We start from the raw sequence: 18,480 nt of genomic DNA on the forward strand, positions 1-18,480 counted from the left end.
GCGCCGGAACACAGCATACCACAACTCCCATGTGAATCCTGCACCTCCTCATGACAATGTCCGATAAGCATTAGGGAGGGTACGAGGGTACGAGGGCATTATCCTGCGTCCCACGGCCTGCCAACTTTCTCCCATCGGCTTATCAAAAACTCTGTTATTCCCAACAAATTCATGTGGTGGGAAAGCTTGAAAAGGATCTCAGACCTGGAATTATTGTGAGAATTGATTTGAATGAGATAAATAAACAAGATATTGACAAAAAACATTGACAATTGGAATCCTGATTCCAGATGTAGCAGGACAAAAACAGTCCACACAAGACTGTTTTCTTCTTTTTCATACTTGCTTTTGGGATTCGTCCCGACCCAGTCTCCCAGCTGTTGTGATATTTTGGTGAAATACTGTGTTGATTCCTGGAGGCCGGAGAGAGCGGGAGGCTGTTTTGAGCAAGCTGCACTGTGTAATTGGCTCTCTGACACAGCGAGATATTCCACTCCCTCACAACCCATCCCACCTCTGTCCATCCATCCATCCCCACTGCTGGCAGCATCTCTCTGCTAGGCTCAGCTACTATTATACACGCCACATTAGCCACATTAGAATAACAGGGCTGCAAGAATGACCATAACTTGTTTCTAGAGTTGTGGTTTCAACTGATGAACTGCTATAATGCAAAATCCATAACCTTAAGATAATATTATTTAAATCCCGATTCTACTGTTAGCAATGCAAGAAAACTGCAAAATCACCCACTCAAGACACTGGTATGACACTGACTGACGGGTAACATGCTGACCTCACCCTGTTTGCGGCTGCAGCCTCATAAATCACCTCCCAAACTGCAGATCTTACATCTGGAGTTCTTGAGTCACAGCCTTCATTCTGTGTTTCATTCTTACTTGTAATGACAGTGATTTGCCCTAATAAAAAAAAGGCCTTGTTTCCGTATAAAAGCTACATTTTTCCGCACGAACATTTCGTGTCAGAGGATCTTCAAAGGAAGCGAGTCTGCCATGTATGGGCTGTTGCTGATTTTCGCCAGAGGAATGTTTTTAATGGTGTGGCTGCTGTGTTTGATGCCCGAGATTGAGATCCTGAATATTTTCTCATAATATCTGCGGGGAAGGCGCCAAGTTATACTGCAAATCATCTGACGGAAACACAGAGGAAAAATCCATTATGGCAGGTTGCCGTGCAGCCCATTATAAACCACATGGTTAAGGTATTGAGTTGTTTAATTTGCTGCAGAGACAGCGTGTATATACGTGACACATTGTGATGTCTCATCCGTCTCTTTCTGACAGTGGAGAGGGATTTGAAGCCTGAAAAGATGTCTGACAGCTGTGGGGGGAAAAAAAGCATATGCAGCTGATAAGCTCCAGTTAAAACAACTGGGTGTTCAGCGAGAGGTCATCATGAAATATTTCCACCAGGAGAGACACATTCCAGCGTTGACGGGATTCAGCTCCAATTAAACCACCTCAAAAACAAACACAGCCCAGAAATGAGAAGGAAAAAAAGGAATCAAATGCCACGTTGTTGCTCTTCTTCGTGTCAGCATAACAAATATATTGTAATGAGTTCAAGAGCTCTTAATGAAGTTTTACAGCACCCACATATGCACAACGTGGACTCAGATTATTATGATTACATGCTGTACTGTTACTTTAAGTCCCTTTGGAGACATTATTCTTCACATTATCTGCACAAACCCATAACAAACCATGACTCATAACATGACTGAGGAGCCAACAGACAGTCGGGTTTGGAAATGCTGCCACCTAGTGAGCATGTTGAGCTGATAATCTATGATATTTACAAGTTTAAAACAAGTTGAGACTGGTGCAAAGATAAATTACTAATATATTGTTTCATAAAAACACAGATAGTAGAAACAGCTCAGGTAGATTACAGGACACAGGCAGGTTTAATATTCTCCCTGTAGAGGAAAGACTTTGTTATGTTACTAAGATAAGAATGAAAATGAAGTCCATTTTATGTTTTATTGTTTGTTATAAAATAATTCAGGTGCTTTCATTTTCTAAAAGCCCATATGGCTGGATGTATAACAACAGCTGCCACAATTTATATATATTATTGGCTTCCTGTATTTACACTGGCAAATGACTTATTATGAAATACCTCTACTGTTTGATATTAATGAAAATACATTTAATACATGCATGCATTTTTCATGATCAGTTTGCCTTGTGGGATAAACTGATCATTTTCATTGAAAGTCAGTATCAATTGTCACTTAATTGACCTCTTCATCTATTTGTTAGGACAGGTTAAATTGCACCACATGATATTATTTCCTAATCTGGAGATGATGCAGTTGTTACAGTTAATTAATTACTGTAAAAAGATGATATTAGGTGATGAGGTTGCACAGGTTTTAAGGACGTGAACTTCCAGATGGAGAACCCTGACACAGCAGTTCTGTCTGCAGCCACTTGGTGCTGCTCTCTCAACGTGCTTTATGCTGCTGAGGGGTTATTACATGACATTTAGGGACAATGCACTAAATGGATAAAATATTAGAGACTCATCTTTCATGAAGGACACTGATAAGTCAACAGCCCAGGTTCAAGCGTCATTTTTTCATATTAAATCTTGCACCACGATCACAGAGCAGGAGATGGAGATAAAGGAGAAGCAGCGCAATTTAATTAGTGAGTCATTTAAAAAAAAAAAAAACTTAACAAAATGACACTAATATTTTGCAAATTGACTATAAGCATAAAGAAAAATGAAATGACTTGAAGCAAGTTTGTAACTATGTGGAAATGTATTTTCATGCAAGGATTGCAAGGACATTTCTTGAGTTTCACACTACAAGTAAATAACAATACCATCCAAAACTAAGGAGGCATCACAATTTGAGAATGTAATACATGGAACCCAGAGCTTTTAAGCGTGGGGAATACTATAATGAAAGTCAGTGCTGTCACACTCAATACCAGGAATAAAATCCTGAGTTGCACAGTTTTCTTCAATATCTCGGCCTCTTTACGCTCTGTCAAGTAGTGGCCAGAAACATCCCAAAACTCATCATCATCATCGTTAGAGCGGCGCACGGAGCGAAGGCTTATCCTCCTCTGTCTTGGAAGGAAATTCCTGCACCACAAGTCCTCACCTCCTCATCAATCAGTCCTCCTGAGTCAGCGCCAGTAGCTCCGGCATCGGATGAACGCTGACGTGCTGAGAACTGGAAATCCAGCAAAAAAAAATACTGTGATCATCATATATATTTTAAGGAATTAAATGCTGTGAGGGGGGATATGCATGGGGTTGCTGGAAATGACAAACACCGGGAGATCAAGCCTTTCCAAAAGTGGATGTGAGCAACAAAGATGGAATTGGACCAAAAAATACTGAGCAAATGTGAAACCAATTGACTTAAGGAGGGAAAACAACACAAACCAGATATATACTTTCTATCTCCTCCAAGATAAGTGAACTGCTCGAAAGCCTATTATGGCAAGTACCCATTTCCCAACATGAGTGGGGAACTGGGTGGCTGTGAAGCAAACACCTATCAAACATTTCACAGTTTACTCAATTGAGCAATCAGACGTATTGATGTACACAGACTCTCAAGTACGAATCTATGGTTTTCATTCAAAGGGCTTTAAATGAGCTGAGCAAATTTCTTTCTAAGCAGAGCAAAGCATTTAATGCCTAAAGGTACATGATGACATCAAACACAGCACAGCGCAGCGCAGCGCAGGCGGGGTGGAGCTGGCAACCTGATGTGCTGTTTATGGTTTGATTCTGCATATTTTTCCTTTTTTAAAAAAGTAGGTCAAAGATCAGTGTAGTTACAAAAGTCAGCATGCAAACTAAACTACACTTGCAGCGTTAAGTGCCTGCCTGTGTAAGACTGCAAGCATGTGGAAGTTTATTAGAAGACAAAGGGACACACTTGATTAATGAAGCTATGGCACAAAATACGTGGCTCAGTGGAGCTCAGATACTTTGTTGTTTTTTTTAAATCTAATTTCCACACGCTGAAACAAATGAGTGGGATCAAACACGCGATGTTACAGTTACAATCAGATAAAAGTGAAAAACAAACCCACCTTCAGGAGCCAAGAGGAACTGTACAATTAATAAGGCAATTCAATCAAATTAGTGGAAGCATGTAGATCTGCTGTAGCTTTAAAAATAGACACAGGAAATGGAGCAGGTGCTAAAAAAAAGGGGAATTTCAAGTGGATTGCAGAAAACAAATAAAAAAAAAAGGGATTAAAGCTTTGGGAGTTTATTCTGAAGTGGCATTCCAGTTCATACGCTGCATCATTTCCTGTTAGTTCAAAACAGTAAAGCATGTAGTTTTCTTGTGCATGAAAATCTTAAGTTACTAGCTTTTGCAGAGCTCATGGTTTAAACTTCATTCCTTTCTTGTATACCGAAAGCAGTATAATGTAGCACCTAGTGTTACAGCACATTCTGTATATAGACTATGCATTAAAAAGGGCTAATTGGATAATTGCACATAATATACATATAAATCTTTTTAAAATGACATCTTCTGATTGTTCCTCAAGAGGGCCTGAGATCCTTCTGAACGGCCCTGAACAGCTGGATCACCGCGTCCGTCCACACCTCTCTCTGCTGCTGGCTGCTGAGTCGAGCCAGCGTCTGAGCGGTGTACACCAGCGTCAGCACCGTCCTCTCGAAGTCCTGCCAGCTCAGAGGCTGCTGGCGCTGGGCGAGCCCCGCCGTCAGACGGCGGATGTCGGAGAGACTCTTGGGCAGGACGTCCTCGCAGATGACCTCCAGCTTCTCCACGCTCCTCAGGGAGGCCAGCTCCTCATCTGGGATCAGCATGGAGTGTTGTTCACCTTCTATCTGCATCCCAGCCAGCAGGATCTGAGAGACAGAAACACCAAAACACCATCTATCTATCTATATATATATACACACACATGTATATACACACATACAAACTACCAAATAACTATTTACTTCACCCCGTGAATCATAAGATATTAATAAATGTTGTCTTCTTCACTGTCAGCAAGACTTTGGTAAACACATATTTCTGCTAATGATTAACAGGGACAGTGTTTTCAACTCTATTTTCCTTTTTATCCAGGAGCTTTCAGCAGTTTAATATGAACCAAAACTGTGTGATTTGGACAGTTTCTAAGCACATTCCCAGCATATTTAAATTGGTTTCCAGTAGAGAACCATCTTGTCTTGAACCATTTGAACTCCGCTCAACCCACAGGATCTAAACTGACCTCAAAAAGCAGCTTGACGTCCTCCACCGAGCGCTGGAACGTGGGGTTGATCAGCAAATACGTCCCACGCTTTATTCTATACGCAGATGGATACAGCGCTAGAACACATGAGAAGAGGAAATCGGATTAGAGGATCCCCCTGCTCTTCCAGAAATTAGGCACCACATTATCCGACGCGGCTTGGATGTGTGGGTGGGCCAGAGGTTAAGTAAACACAGATTCATTACTGCTGAAATATTGTGGAGGTGGGAGAGGATCTGGCTCCAGCTGTGCAGAGGGTAATTGGTCTTCGACCTGAGCCGCAGATGCTCCTATATTTACAAGTGGCAGTGGCTGGTGCATCCAGAGGTGAGATACCCAGAGATACCAGAAGCAAGTTCCAATGTGTAGCAGGACCCCTTAATCAGAGGTGTCCAGATAGGGAATGAGACCCCTCGCTCTCTGCTTCCTCATCTCTATGATAAAAAAAAAACCACCATGAAATTCATATTTTACTGGAGGTGATAAGCAGAGGCAATTCCACATGGTCACATGCCTCTTATCCAGAGGTGGAAAGTAACTAAGTACATTTATTCAAATACTGTGCTAAAGTACAATTTTAAGGTCGTGGCAGTTTAGTGTATTGTTGTTGTTTTTTTTTGTATCTTAATTTTTTTACATTTCAGAGGAAAGAAAATCAGTGCACTTCTCTAGTAGCTGAACCTTAAAGCCCTCTTTTGGGGGCTGTAAACACAACACTGACATATTATTTCCATATAAAGTTGCTGTGGTGAATGTGTTAGCAAGCAGTTACTACACACACACACACACACACACGCGCAGCAACATTTGCATTCATTTGGAATCATGTTTCTGATGACCTAAGTCCAATGTTCACTCTTCCATTGGCTCTGTTGTGCGCTCCAACAACTCCTGATTTCTTCCTGCAAACATCTGCCCGCTGCGTCTGGAAATGAGGTTCATTAAAGCAGCGAGAGTAAACCAATGCACGGGCCATAAAAACCAAAACAATTAGCTTAAAGACACTAAAAACACTCCGTAGATTAGAAACGGAACTGCAGACTTGGGTTTTAATTCTCTGTGGGTTCATCAGTATGTTAGATATTCGTCATTTGAACCATTGTTAATTAAAAAAAAAGAAAGTTTAGCGCAGCTTTAATGTATAGTTTAGTTTCACCCAAGGACTTTTTACTTAAAGGATCATCCAGCAGACGCCTTGAATCCAGCAGCACGTTCCCTTAAACTCATTGAAATTCTGTGCTTTCAGTTCATGAGGAACTACAGAAAACCCTGTAAACAACACTTCAGACAAAGAAGAAAGTGAGAATTTTTTCAGACAAGAAGCAGGTAAAAAACAATCAAACTGTAGCTTTAACTTATGTTTTAGTACACAGGCTTAAAAATGCAAAAGAAAGATAAAGGCTAAATTGGAAATGAAATCGGAGGGACTAAATTGTGTCAAAAGAATGATTTATGAACGTTAGCCTGGATCTAACAACACCATGCGTTCTCATTTTTCCATAACAGCTCTGCATGATAGTGAGCAGATATTCACACTGGTAACGGAAAATCTTCTGGAGGTCAAGTGTAAAACATGGCTAAAAGGAAAGAAAAGGGGAGGGTCACACAATTATGAAGAGTAACCCCATCCACATTTCCCCCTGTCATACTGCCACTGCTGCCCAGACTCTTTTAAATATAAACATTATGATGATTTCCTCTGTTGTCTGAGACTCCAAGAGCAATTTGGTGGCACCGCTTCAGGAGAGTGAAGTGAAAAGCAAATTTGATTAGAGCTTGAGAGGGGATTCACAGCATAATGGAGTAAGGTAAAACTTCCTCTGAGCTTCTCCAGACATCTCGCTCCCTTTTTCCACTGCTTCACATATTCTGTTACCATCCAGTGCTTGGCTCGGCACACACAGATCTCTCTCTCTCTCACACACACACACACACACACACACACACACAGATCTTAATGAGGTATATAATATAAACACTGGGCTTCATCTGAATTTGGATCCAATCCTCCCTCTATCCTACAGCGGCATCTACGGAGCGCTGCCTCGCCAAATGATCAGCCCCGCTGCCCACAGCCTCGCTGGCCAGATACATTTTAGCTTTATAGCGTTTGAGAGGCCAGCCAAAGCCACATGCACTGGCTGATCTCCCCCATGTACCTGCCTCCTGCTTGGGCGACTGCCAGTCTCAGCTGCCCGGCTTCGCTCTCGCAGTCCAGCTGCAATTCAGGATGTAAAGAAAATCTGCAGCTCAGTGTTCCTGTGTTACAATAATGAAGCCAACTAATTTGGTACATCTGTGTAATCCTCTGTATATTATCTCAAACCTTTCACCTCATCAACCCGGCCCCATCTGAGCGGGGCCACAGCCAGGATTTTTTTTTTTTTTTGAAAAAGCTTAGGTCAGGAGTCCACCGTCCCCCGCAGCGACAAACGAGGATCATCACATTTAATTGATCCAAAACTGGCAACGGTGATGCACGTGCGTAATGCAGCCCCTCCCCCAGTGAGTGAACGGTTCGTGAGTTAGATGGTGTAAATGTAGAATCTACCAATATGGTGCCGAAAAAAGAAACACAAGGTGATGTAAGAGTGAGAGTTTAACACCATCAGTTTCGTGGAGTGTGAATAGTTTTCTTGCCGTCAAAAACGGCCCTGGTCCTTTGGAACTACATTTTGTCAACCGTTCCTACGCACAAGCACATCCACGCTTAGCTGCCTGACTCAAACAGGCGCGTCAAATAAAGTGTCCACTTGAACTGTTATTGGGTTTTTCTAAGGGGATTTTTTAAATTGGCTAAAACACGTTTTTTGAGGGTGGCCCCCGTCGACAGCAGCAGCATCATTCGGCTTCTCTAAACCGGGAGCACAAACATACCGACCTCTCACAACCCCACGTCAAATAACCCCCAGAGCCTGGGCACCGATTCCTGAAGAAGCCGCCATCTTTACTCAAATGCTCGGAGTCTCCAAACAACCCTGACCTCAGCAGAGCCGGAAACTTCACCCAGGCTTTTATATCCTGTTAGCACGAAGAAATCAACTGCCCTGTCCTGGAGGTAAGTCCAGCAGTGTCGCAGTGTTACTTAATACTATTTTTGTTTCTGTTTTTCTAAATAAGAGACAGTGTGAATCAATATTCTCTTAATTCTGTGAACAAATAAATCTTTTCTACACATGCACACATTTGATTTTTGTCATGCAGATTTATTTCACTGGATTACAAACATAGATTTACAACCATGAAGTTATTTGTGAACATCACTTCACAAGCTCATTACCACTGACCCTGGGATCAGTCAACCTGGCAGCTCAGGACTCCGCACAACTTTTTGGAAGTTTTGAACTGACCTAAATTTCCAGTCAGACAAGGGTCATGTGATACATTCTTCAGTGTGAGATGCACCCATAACTTCAATGTTACTCTGCTGTATTAACTTAAGGTTTTGTGTGCAAGCCGTTTCCAATCAACTTTAAAGTTGAGTGAGCGAGTTAGGATTTACAGAGTACGGCTTCAGTGGGGCGTCCTCAGCGTAAACAAAACCACACCTGAGGGAAGGTAGTGTTCTCATTAGAACAAGGATTATGCTGTTTAAAAAGGATAGAGGAGCTGCAGAAAGATGACAGCTCGGGTGCCAAGCCAGTGCTGGTCTACATATAAAATTAATAATCCGTTTTCCACCACTCTCTGTCATTGTTTGCTGTAACACAATAGCTCCTTGGCACGCAGGAAAGTGCCTGTTTTATGTTTCTAACTGCAGCAGCAGCAGTTTGGAATAGGTTTGGAGGAGGAATGCTGTCTTTTAACCTTCATAAAGCTCGGCTGCTTTGCGAAGGATCTTTCACATTTATAGAGGACTCAAATGCATGTCTAAGAGGCAGAGCAGGTAAGCTGAAAGCAAAGTTTACTACAGTTCGGCAACAGGCTTGGCAGGAACAAAGCGATTGAGCTGGTAAGGCTGAGTCGCACAACAAACAATCTCACAGGGAACTGAGGAGAAAGAGGCAGGTATATATATATATATATATATATATATATATAAAGTGAGGAGTTGATGAAGGGATTGGAAACAGGTGCACAGGTGGGCATGGAGGTCAGAGTTAGAAGAGCCAATGATAGGGCAAGGGAGGCAAAAGCAGGCTCTGGAAAGACGAGAAAATTAGCAGCTGTGTCTGAAACCACTCCTTTGTTTAAGTGCCCCCCCCCCCCGTAATGGACACTCACTAGTTTACTCTATAATGAGCAGTAAACTAAGATTTCCCACATACTTTCTCTGCTTGCTAAAGGAGCATGCATTTCCCACTCAGAATCCAGATGCTCAAATAAAAGTGAGGAGGGGGCGGGCTAATCGCTCTTTAATACATATGAACAGCTCCACCATCGGCAGCCTGAGCAACATCGGATCCCTCTCCTGGTCTTTGACTTTGAGAGCTCTGCAGAGGATGTACAGCTACAGCGACACATATTTTGCTCTTCAGTCTTCATTCAATTTGAAATAAAACAGTGGATACTACATTAAAGCGCAAAGTCTCAGCTTCAATTTGAGTAGGTTTACATGAATGAAGAAAGGACTGTGTGGGAGGTATAGACCCTTTTAACACATAATGCACAAAACCTAAGGGTCCAAAAGTAATTGGACAGATACACATGAAGTTAAATGGTAAATCCTTTTATAGCCAATGACTGCCTGAGGTCCTCAACCCACAGACATCACCAGATGCTTTGTATGTTCCCTGGTGATCCTCTCCCAGGACTTCAGTGCAGTCACCACCGTCAGCTCTCGCTCGCTGCGAGGTCTCTCTGCCTTCGGTCTCTCTGCCTTCGGTCTCTCTGCCTTCAGTCCCTCTGCCTTCAGTCCCTCTGCCTTCAGTCCCTCTGCCTTCAGTCTTGGCTTCAGCCAGTGGACTGCAGCTCGGTTGGATTGAGACCGGGTGACTGACTCGGTCAGTCAGGGGTAGACCACCCCTTGACCCCAGAAAACCCATTTGGCTGAATGTTAAAATGCCACCTGATGAGTTTTGGATGCGTTTGGCTGAACCTGAACACACGGAGCGCTCCTGTTGCTTCCGTCAACGGGGAAATCATCAACAAAAGCCAGTGTGCCAGTCCCATCGGCAGCCATACATGCCCGGGCCACAACGGAAATGTTTGACGGATGAGGTGGCGGCTTTGGGTCATGAGTTGTTTTCCTTTTTTTTCTCCTCACTTTCCTCTTTCCATCATTTTGACAGATGTTGATTTTTGTTTCGTCAGTCCACAGAACTTTGTTCCAGAACTCTACTGGTTTCTTTTTTGTGAAACTGCAGCCTGGACCTCTTTTCGTTGTGGTTGAGGCTCACCAGTGGTTTGCACGCTGGTCATTTAGTCTTCTCTAGATCGTCGACAAGAAAACACACACGCCTACATCCTGGAGAGCATTCTTGACTTGCTGTGCAGTCGTAAAACAGTTTGACGTTTTTAAGTTCACTCATTCGCCTTCTCACAATGTATCCAACTGTTGATTTCGGCAAACCGGCTACCTTTTGATATCACCGATAGATATGGGTTTAGCTTTTTCTTTTTTTTTAAGCCTCATTAGTATCTTCTTCTCTTGCATCAACTCCACCTCAGTCGTCAGCGCTAAGCCACATGTGAACTATTTTGTGCGTGAACTAACATTGAAAACGACACCCAGCTGCTCAAAAGTACGTTCGGCAGCCAAGTGTCCAATTATTTATACCCTTGCAGTTTGAGCACTGTGTGTTAAAAGGGTTATATCTCAGTCCCTCATTTCCCTCCACACTGATGTAAACCTACTCAAATTAAAGCCGAGACATGGCACTTTACTTCAAATTGAATGTGCTGAAGTGCAGAGCCAGAAGAACAAAAAATTTGTAAGTGTCTGAATACTTAAAGTCTGTGCTGTATTTCCTAGGAAAGCTGAGGCAAGCAAGGTTTACCACCCGTCATCCTCACTACAGTCTACCGGGGCACAGCTGAACGTGTCCTGAGCAGCTTGCAGCGTCATCTGGTGCGGGAGCTGTAATGCAGCCGGTCGCGAGACCCTGGAAAAGATGTGTGAGGACAGCAGAGAGAATCATCAAAGGAACTCTTCTCACCCTGCCCACGGATTGTTTGTCCCCCCTCCCCCGGTCGCCCGGGAGGCGATGTAAGAGCATCAAAGCCAACACCTCCAGGATGTGTAATAGCTTCTTCCCAGGCTATTAAGCAGCTGAATACTCATCTCAAAGAAATAATGTAAAGTTGAATGCACAGACCACAACTGGAGACACTTTACAGGCCATGGATGCTGCATCTGGGCATATTTTTTAATGCAGTCTTTAACCTTGGTCAACAGGATATTTGAACTTGTTTATGGTAAATATTTTTTTTAATGTCAGGTTGGTTTCGCAGCATCGTCCCGTGAGAGATGTCTTTTCATTTGGCTCTGTGCGCGTTATGTATGTGGCTAGAATGACGAATAAATCTGAATCTGAATCTAAAACGCATTGCGTTTTATTGGCAAACTTGGGCCAGACTTCTGACACAGCCAGTAGAGAACAGATGTCAAACGTTCATGTGGGACAGATGGTGGAGATGGGAAATGTTCAAGACCATTTTATAACTGGTCCTGTGACACTGCACCCTTTACATGTTGGTTTAATCACTTTGAATTTTACGTACTTCCACACTCTCACTTGCTATTCCGAGTGCATGAGTGTGTTCACATTGACAAACTGGCAAACTGCAGTGCACTATAAGTACCCGGATGGTGCCCCCAAAATGGTCCAAAAAATGAAGTGTAAAATGATGGACACCTCTCACCCTCAACAGAAGCCATCTTGGCTACGCACCGGAAGGGGAGGGAAGACCAATATATTTTTAATATTGGTGAAAACGGCGACCATATAAGGAGGACACACCGGAAAATAGGAAAAGTAAAATGTTAATTTTACTTGCAATCATCATTTCCAGTGAGCGTGCACGACGTAGTATCACGCACTGCGCCAGTGAGTGTACTGTGTGCACGGTGTGCTACATGTGAGTGCACTGACTGAAGTATCTGATTTCGAGACACAGCTTTCAGCTTACATGAGGCGTCCGTGTTTGTTTGATTTGCAGACACTTCCAGATATCTTTAGCTGCATCCGATATATCCGTTTTCATCATTCCTTTACCACTTGGATGCTGACGCGACCCCTTTTTACAAGTTGGAAAGTGGGAGTAATGGTAACCCTGATATGACATGAATGCAGCGTTAGCTAGGTAGACGGAGACAGTCCCCAGCGTATGTCTTCTATCTTTCTCCATGATGTTTTTCTGCTTCCGAGGATCAGCTCTTGAAATATGAGGAACATTAAAACATTATTTAACTCTAAGAAGTGTTGGTGTCGTAGCATGAAATTAAATCCTCATCAAATGTCCCTGCAACGTATTCCCATGTGCAGAGTAAAAGGGGATTTGTAAGTATTGCATATTAAAGTTTTAACACGTTAATGCAGGGAGACAAACAGTCAATTAATATTTTTCATCTGATTGGTCTTTTTTCTTATTTTCAGTTTGAATATTTAATATAAACATTCCTCTTCACAACATCGCAGCTCTCCCCGCTGCTCGCTCAAAGCCTGTTCATCCGTCTTGTTTCCCTTCCCTCCTCCCATGCTCCAAACAATCAGTGCAGGCTTCCCCCCCGTGTCATTATGCACAGGCAGGGAACTTGTAATCTCCCGCTAACTGCTTGCAAGGAGATGAGGGAACAACAAAGATCCATTAATTAGGAGGGGTAAATGGTACTCCTGGCTGGAGGGATGTCTTGATGAGAGAGGGAGAGAGAAAGGGGGGGGGGACAAACAAAAATAAAACAAAAAGCAAAATGGATCCCTCCGGTGAATGGCAGAAAGGGTCGAAAAGGACACAGGAGAGAATAAAATCTTCGCTGCAATGGCCCAACTGCTGCTTAGCATTTCAATTTGCCTCCGAAATCATTTTCAAAATCCAAACAAACGACAATATTCTCGCAACTCAGATACAAAATCCACTATTTACCATGTAAACACAGAGCTCGCCATCGCCGCTCCCACTGCGAGCCCAATCTATGAGCGGCTAAGCTGTAATAAAAGGTACTTGGCATTGCCAGGGGAAGATGAGATAGGGTTTGATACTGTGGATATTTTGGAATACTGGGGACACTGGTGATAACTGGAGATGTTGGAGAAAGGTCACATGCATTGAATGTCATTTTTATGGGTCCCCAGTCGCCCTCCAGGGAGTATTTTTCACAGGTGACTAGAGGAGGAGCAGTGAGTTTTGCATGAGCTTCACCTTCTACCACAAAGTGACTATTTCTGATTATCAGACCCTGGCAGTTACATTGACATGAAGTTTTCAATGGTTTATAGTTGGAGTGCAACACGGCTTTAAAGGTATGGAGACATCATATCATTTTTCTGTTGTATACTGTGACCAGGATGTTGATTCATATACAGTATATTATATGTTCTTATATATATTATTAGAATTTTCCATTGTACTGGAAGTTTAGAAGAAGATGAAATTTTAAATATAATGGGACTTTTTACAGTCTAATAAAAAACAGAAACAGTGCCTTTACACTGGTGTCAAAAGGACCAAATTAAAAAAAAAAAAAAATTAAAGCTGCACTAATTGATATTCTTATATAAACACTGGGTCAAACAAATACATGTGATGACCCAGAGAATTATTACTTAACTCAGCAGCTCCCCTCAGCTCTATGATGCTTTCTAGCATCCTCCAGCTACTTGTTTTGGTTTTATTACCTGCAGCTTTTAACTGTTTTGGAACTCACTGCTCTCGTCAATCCCGGAGTCCAGCTGCAGCAGGCAGATCTATAAACGCACCACACACTACCACGAGCATTTAGCAGCTAAAGAGATATAATTTCTACTAGCAGTTAGGGGGAATGCTGGACTTAAATCCATCATTTGGCCAGAAACATGACTCCATAAGGATGCTAATGTTGCTAATGAATGCTAATGATGTATGTTTTTAAGATGAGATCTATTTATAGCTTGTTCCACTGCTCCAATGCGGCCAAAAAAATGTTTTAAAAATCAAACAAGTTTGTAGTAGAAATATGGGACATACCACTAGAACACTAAATATTAATTGAATGTGGAGAGTGTTTAGATTATTAGAACATTTTACACTTTAACTTTCAGTCTCCTCAATATTATTAGTCACCCCAGTGTTTCTAAAATCCTGACAGTGGCCCTGCTCCTGTCGTAGGTTTTAGCCGTCATGTGATTCATCAAAAAAAAAAAATTGAAGCTATGCGAGTGTGTTGAGAAAGGAATTTCCTCAGTGAGTGGATCCAGTAACAACAGGCCTTTCACTGGAAAATGATCCGTTGATGTCCTTTATGTCGCAATGTTCCCAATATCTCCGGAAGATAAACACATTCTTTCACAGAAGCACCAAGATTAAACTGTCATGATTGTTTATCTTCCATTTTTCTAATTGGATTGTATGTTTTAAATGAGGATGCAAAAAAAGAAAAGAAAAAAAAGATATTTTAAGTACAAAAATCATCTTTTCACATAATGTTGATACAGTGGCGTGTGAAAGCAAATCGAGACATAATGGAGCAGATGAGTTCAGGTCCGCCTACCTTTCCTGTGATGCTGAGTGGCTGCCAGGTAGATGGACAGGTAAACGACGGCGAGTAAAGCCCACCACTGCGTCATGTTGACCATCCTCACACACAACAGGTCCACTCACACTGCTCAACACACACTCCCCTTCTCTTCAGGCCCTGCCTCTCTCCGGGGGACGCAGTCACAGTCATGAATTGAACATCGCAGAGGTGGATGAAAACAGTCTGATGGTCGAGTGTCAGAATCTCACACGTTACTTTCATGTGGAGGATCATTCCTTCATTCACTGTGTTCATCTTTTCTGCTCCCTCCCTCCCTCCCTCCCTCCCTCCCTCCCTCCTCTCTCCCTCACACTCTTTTTTTTTTCTATGTGTGTGTGTGTTCTCGTCTCAGGCCAAGCAGTCTGTGCTCTCATCTGGAAATCATCAGGATTTGAGTGCCTGCCCTCTTGGCTGGACTATTCTCACAGCTACTGGCTGACTGCTTGACTGGCTGACTGTTTCAGTGAATCTACAACTGACTGGATGACTAGGCCTCTGAACAACTGACTGACTGCCTGACTGACTGACTGAGCATAACGGCATCTCATGAGCCAGAACCAAACCAGCGCTGGCACAACGGACGAACGGTCTCTTCTGGCTTGATTAAGCGTCTTTATCGGCTTAAAGGATAATTCCAGTTTCTTTGTACTCTGGTTTGATTTTGGCACCGTTCACCATAATTTGTATAATCACACAACACTGTCTCCTGCTTGTCAGATGCTAAGATATGAGAATGCGTCCAATTTATGCCAAGAAACGAGCCGTCGGAAGATCAGACAAGTCGTACAACAAACCAACAGTTGAGCCAGATTGTCTACAACTTCAGCTGGAGGGAAACTAAAGCTGCCAATAATCCCTCAATGCACAGGAAAAATATGTGCACACACAACTACATTAAATAAATACAGTGGGACCTGTACGTCGGGCTATAAACTGTCACTTCCTGAGTATTTTTCCAGGGAATTTGGCTGAGGTTTAGTGACCCGTGTGGAGTTTATATTCGACAATAAAAGACATTTGATTGACATTGTATAGGTTGGACTCAATAAATTTAAATGTGACTACTTTCGGCCAATAAAATAATGATAATAAAAAAAGTGGAAAGTATTTCCCCCATGAGAGTTTTATTCCAGGCAGAGCTGAAAAAGGTAATACGGAAAATATGAAAACATTATGTCATTTGTAATCCCTTATGCCATTATGCCATAAACGTTTACATTCATATCGGACCCAGAGTTAATGTTTGCTTTTCAAAAACGACATAATGTCTTTTAGTTGCCACACATTAACCACAGTTCATGAATCATGATCGTTCCGTTAATCTTTACCATCACATAGTTGCCATGTGTTGACATTTTTTAGAAAGAAATGTTGGCATCATCACCTTGGCATTATCATCCGATATCACCTTTTTGTCATGAGGTCGGGTATTTGTGTTGCAGGGAGGCTGGTGTGGGTGACTGGATCTAGATATTTGTTTACAATAGACGGCGTGGGTGACAGTTTCACCGCTTTTAAAATCTGAAGTTTGTGTAAAACCTGTAGGTTGCGATTGTCCTGCACTGCAAGGAACAAAAGTCCTGACTTAAAAGGCTTGTTTGGCTGCAGGTATTGTGCAGCAACCAGACGGCGATGAAAACCCAGGGCCGAGACAGACGGAGACAAACAGCGGCGTGTCGACAGTCAACATCAACAACGACACGAGGACCACTCAGAGCATCTTCACTCGAGGCTGTCGTTCCCCCTCATCTTTATACGCTCGCCTCTTGTGCTCTTTGTTGTCAGAGAGTATTTGCAATAAACACACAGTCCCTGTTCTGGCGCCAAGGCGTATAATAGAATGTGTAGGTGCGCTGGATTTCAGATGGTTTGCTTTCTTGGCTCGGCCTCTGAGGTTGCATCTGCTGAAATAAAATCCAGATTGTGTAAAATAAAAAGGAAAGGCACTCATGCCCAATCAGTAGATTAGAGAGCAACAATTAATTATTCAAACAGAGACTGCAGATATCAAACTTAATGTTTATTCTGACAGTGTAACACTGATAAGAACCCACTTTTTCTTATCAACACTACACTGTTGGAATAAACAATGAACTGTGCTATCTGGGAGCAGTTGTCGTCCACTTTTCTTTCTTTTTTTTTTTGTTGAAATTTTGTATTTTGTAATCCCAATATTCCCTGTTGTCAAAAGCGTCAGCATCTTGCAGCTCAAGTCACAAAACGCAACCATAAACGGTAGCACGAGACGAGCGGTGCTCCCATTTCATTTCAGAAGGCGATAAAAAATGTTGAAGGGACACGTGGGAGCCATAACTCTCTCGTTTATCTGGATACTCTGAGAACAATTCGATGTCTCCGTGTGGAAAAAGTTGTCAGTGCTGCGTTCATGTGCTCCATTTTAATGCTCCAAAAATAAAAACGAGATGGTAGTAACAAAAAAAGAAAAGGAAAAAGAAAAAGCGAGGAGCAGGGGAGGAGCACTTTTACGACGCAACACAAGAAAACACAGCGGCTCTGTCTGCTTGATTAGGAGACATAAAAGATGATCTTGTTAATCTATTGACATTTAATGGTTTGATTAATCTACAACGTGCTGGATGATTTTAATTTATGGAATTTCCTTGTACTGCTGCCATATGTTTGATTAAATATTTGCTCGTATAGCAGATGGACACCCAAGGTATAATGCCATTCTCTCTTTTTTTTTTTTTTTTTGCAGCCCGTGGAACATAAAACACATTTACATGGATGAGGAAGCTGCAGGCACGCCTCATTGGACAAGATGTAATTCTTGCCTTGCATGTGATTCACATGAGTAACACATAAGGCGAAGGCAGATGGCATCTGAAGGGCGAAAACAAAAGCCAAGAAAAAGCTTCTCTCGTCTTCTGTGTTCGCCTGCAGGTGCAGAGATTCAACTACTGTAAAACAAGAAAAATGGTGCTGACCTCTGAGTGTGTGAGGTTAGAAACACACAGTCAACACAGATGCACTATAAAAAAAAACAAAAAAAAATTCTTCCCTCCCGTTATGACCATGAGGGGGCAGTGTTACGACACTCACGCATCCTGAGTGATCCACATGTAGCCCAACTGCTCCACGATCCTGCAGTGATTCCTCCTGCTCCCCCAACTCTTTTGGTGATGCTGCATGAATTCAAAAATAATTGAATTCTATTCAGATAAGGTCTAGCAATATGAATGCAGCCACTTAACACAGATCAAAGGGTTGTTTGGGTTCAAACCAGGTGGGGACCCTCAAGACATCCTTTAGTTTAATTGCTTTGGTGCTGTAAATCACTGGAATGCCTCAAATATGCAAATTGATAGGAGACAGACCACTGTACATCTGAACTTGCACGAGGCTTTGCTTAATAGTCAAATTGCTATCGCACAAAAAGTCTGCAGCTGCAGTTTCATCTGCTCACAATGCTGTGAGTTGGAATAATAGGTAAACACCTGACCTGATTGTGCAAATATAGGAAATGCTGAGATTTGTATTGCTCAGGTTCTGTACTTCTTTCCAACCGGGACACTATGACTCATTGTTTTG

The 18,480-nt window shown here is 42.4% G+C and overlaps 1 protein-coding gene across 2 annotated transcripts; it reads right to left on the reverse strand.

The window, feature by feature from the left end:
- Nucleotides 1–2,038: 2,038 nt before the first annotated feature.
- Nucleotides 2,039–15,145, reverse strand: LOC130163201 (protein FAM180A). 2 transcript variants are annotated; one of them, XM_056367140.1, is made up of 4 exons: nt 14,902–15,145; nt 5,253–5,350; nt 4,612–4,878; nt 2,039–3,211 (listed from the first exon to the last, which is right to left on the reverse strand). In XM_056367140.1, the coding sequence occupies exons 1-4, from the start codon at nt 14,984–14,986 to the stop codon at nt 3,092–3,094; spliced, it is 570 nt and encodes a 189-aa protein (XP_056223115.1). In that variant the 5' UTR covers nt 14,987–15,145; the 3' UTR covers nt 2,039–3,091. The 2 variants fall into 2 exon arrangements, with proteins under 2 accessions (XP_056223115.1, XP_056223116.1); XM_056367141.1 differs by lacking the exon at nt 2,039–3,211 and having other exon boundaries at nt 4,252–4,878.
- Nucleotides 15,146–18,480: the final 3,335 nt, after the last annotated feature.

This window comes from Seriola aureovittata, chromosome 22, assembly GCF_021018895.1.
Source record: "Seriola aureovittata isolate HTS-2021-v1 ecotype China chromosome 22, ASM2101889v1, whole genome shotgun sequence".
NCBI classification, from domain to species: domain Eukaryota; kingdom Metazoa; phylum Chordata; class Actinopteri; order Carangiformes; family Carangidae; genus Seriola; species Seriola aureovittata.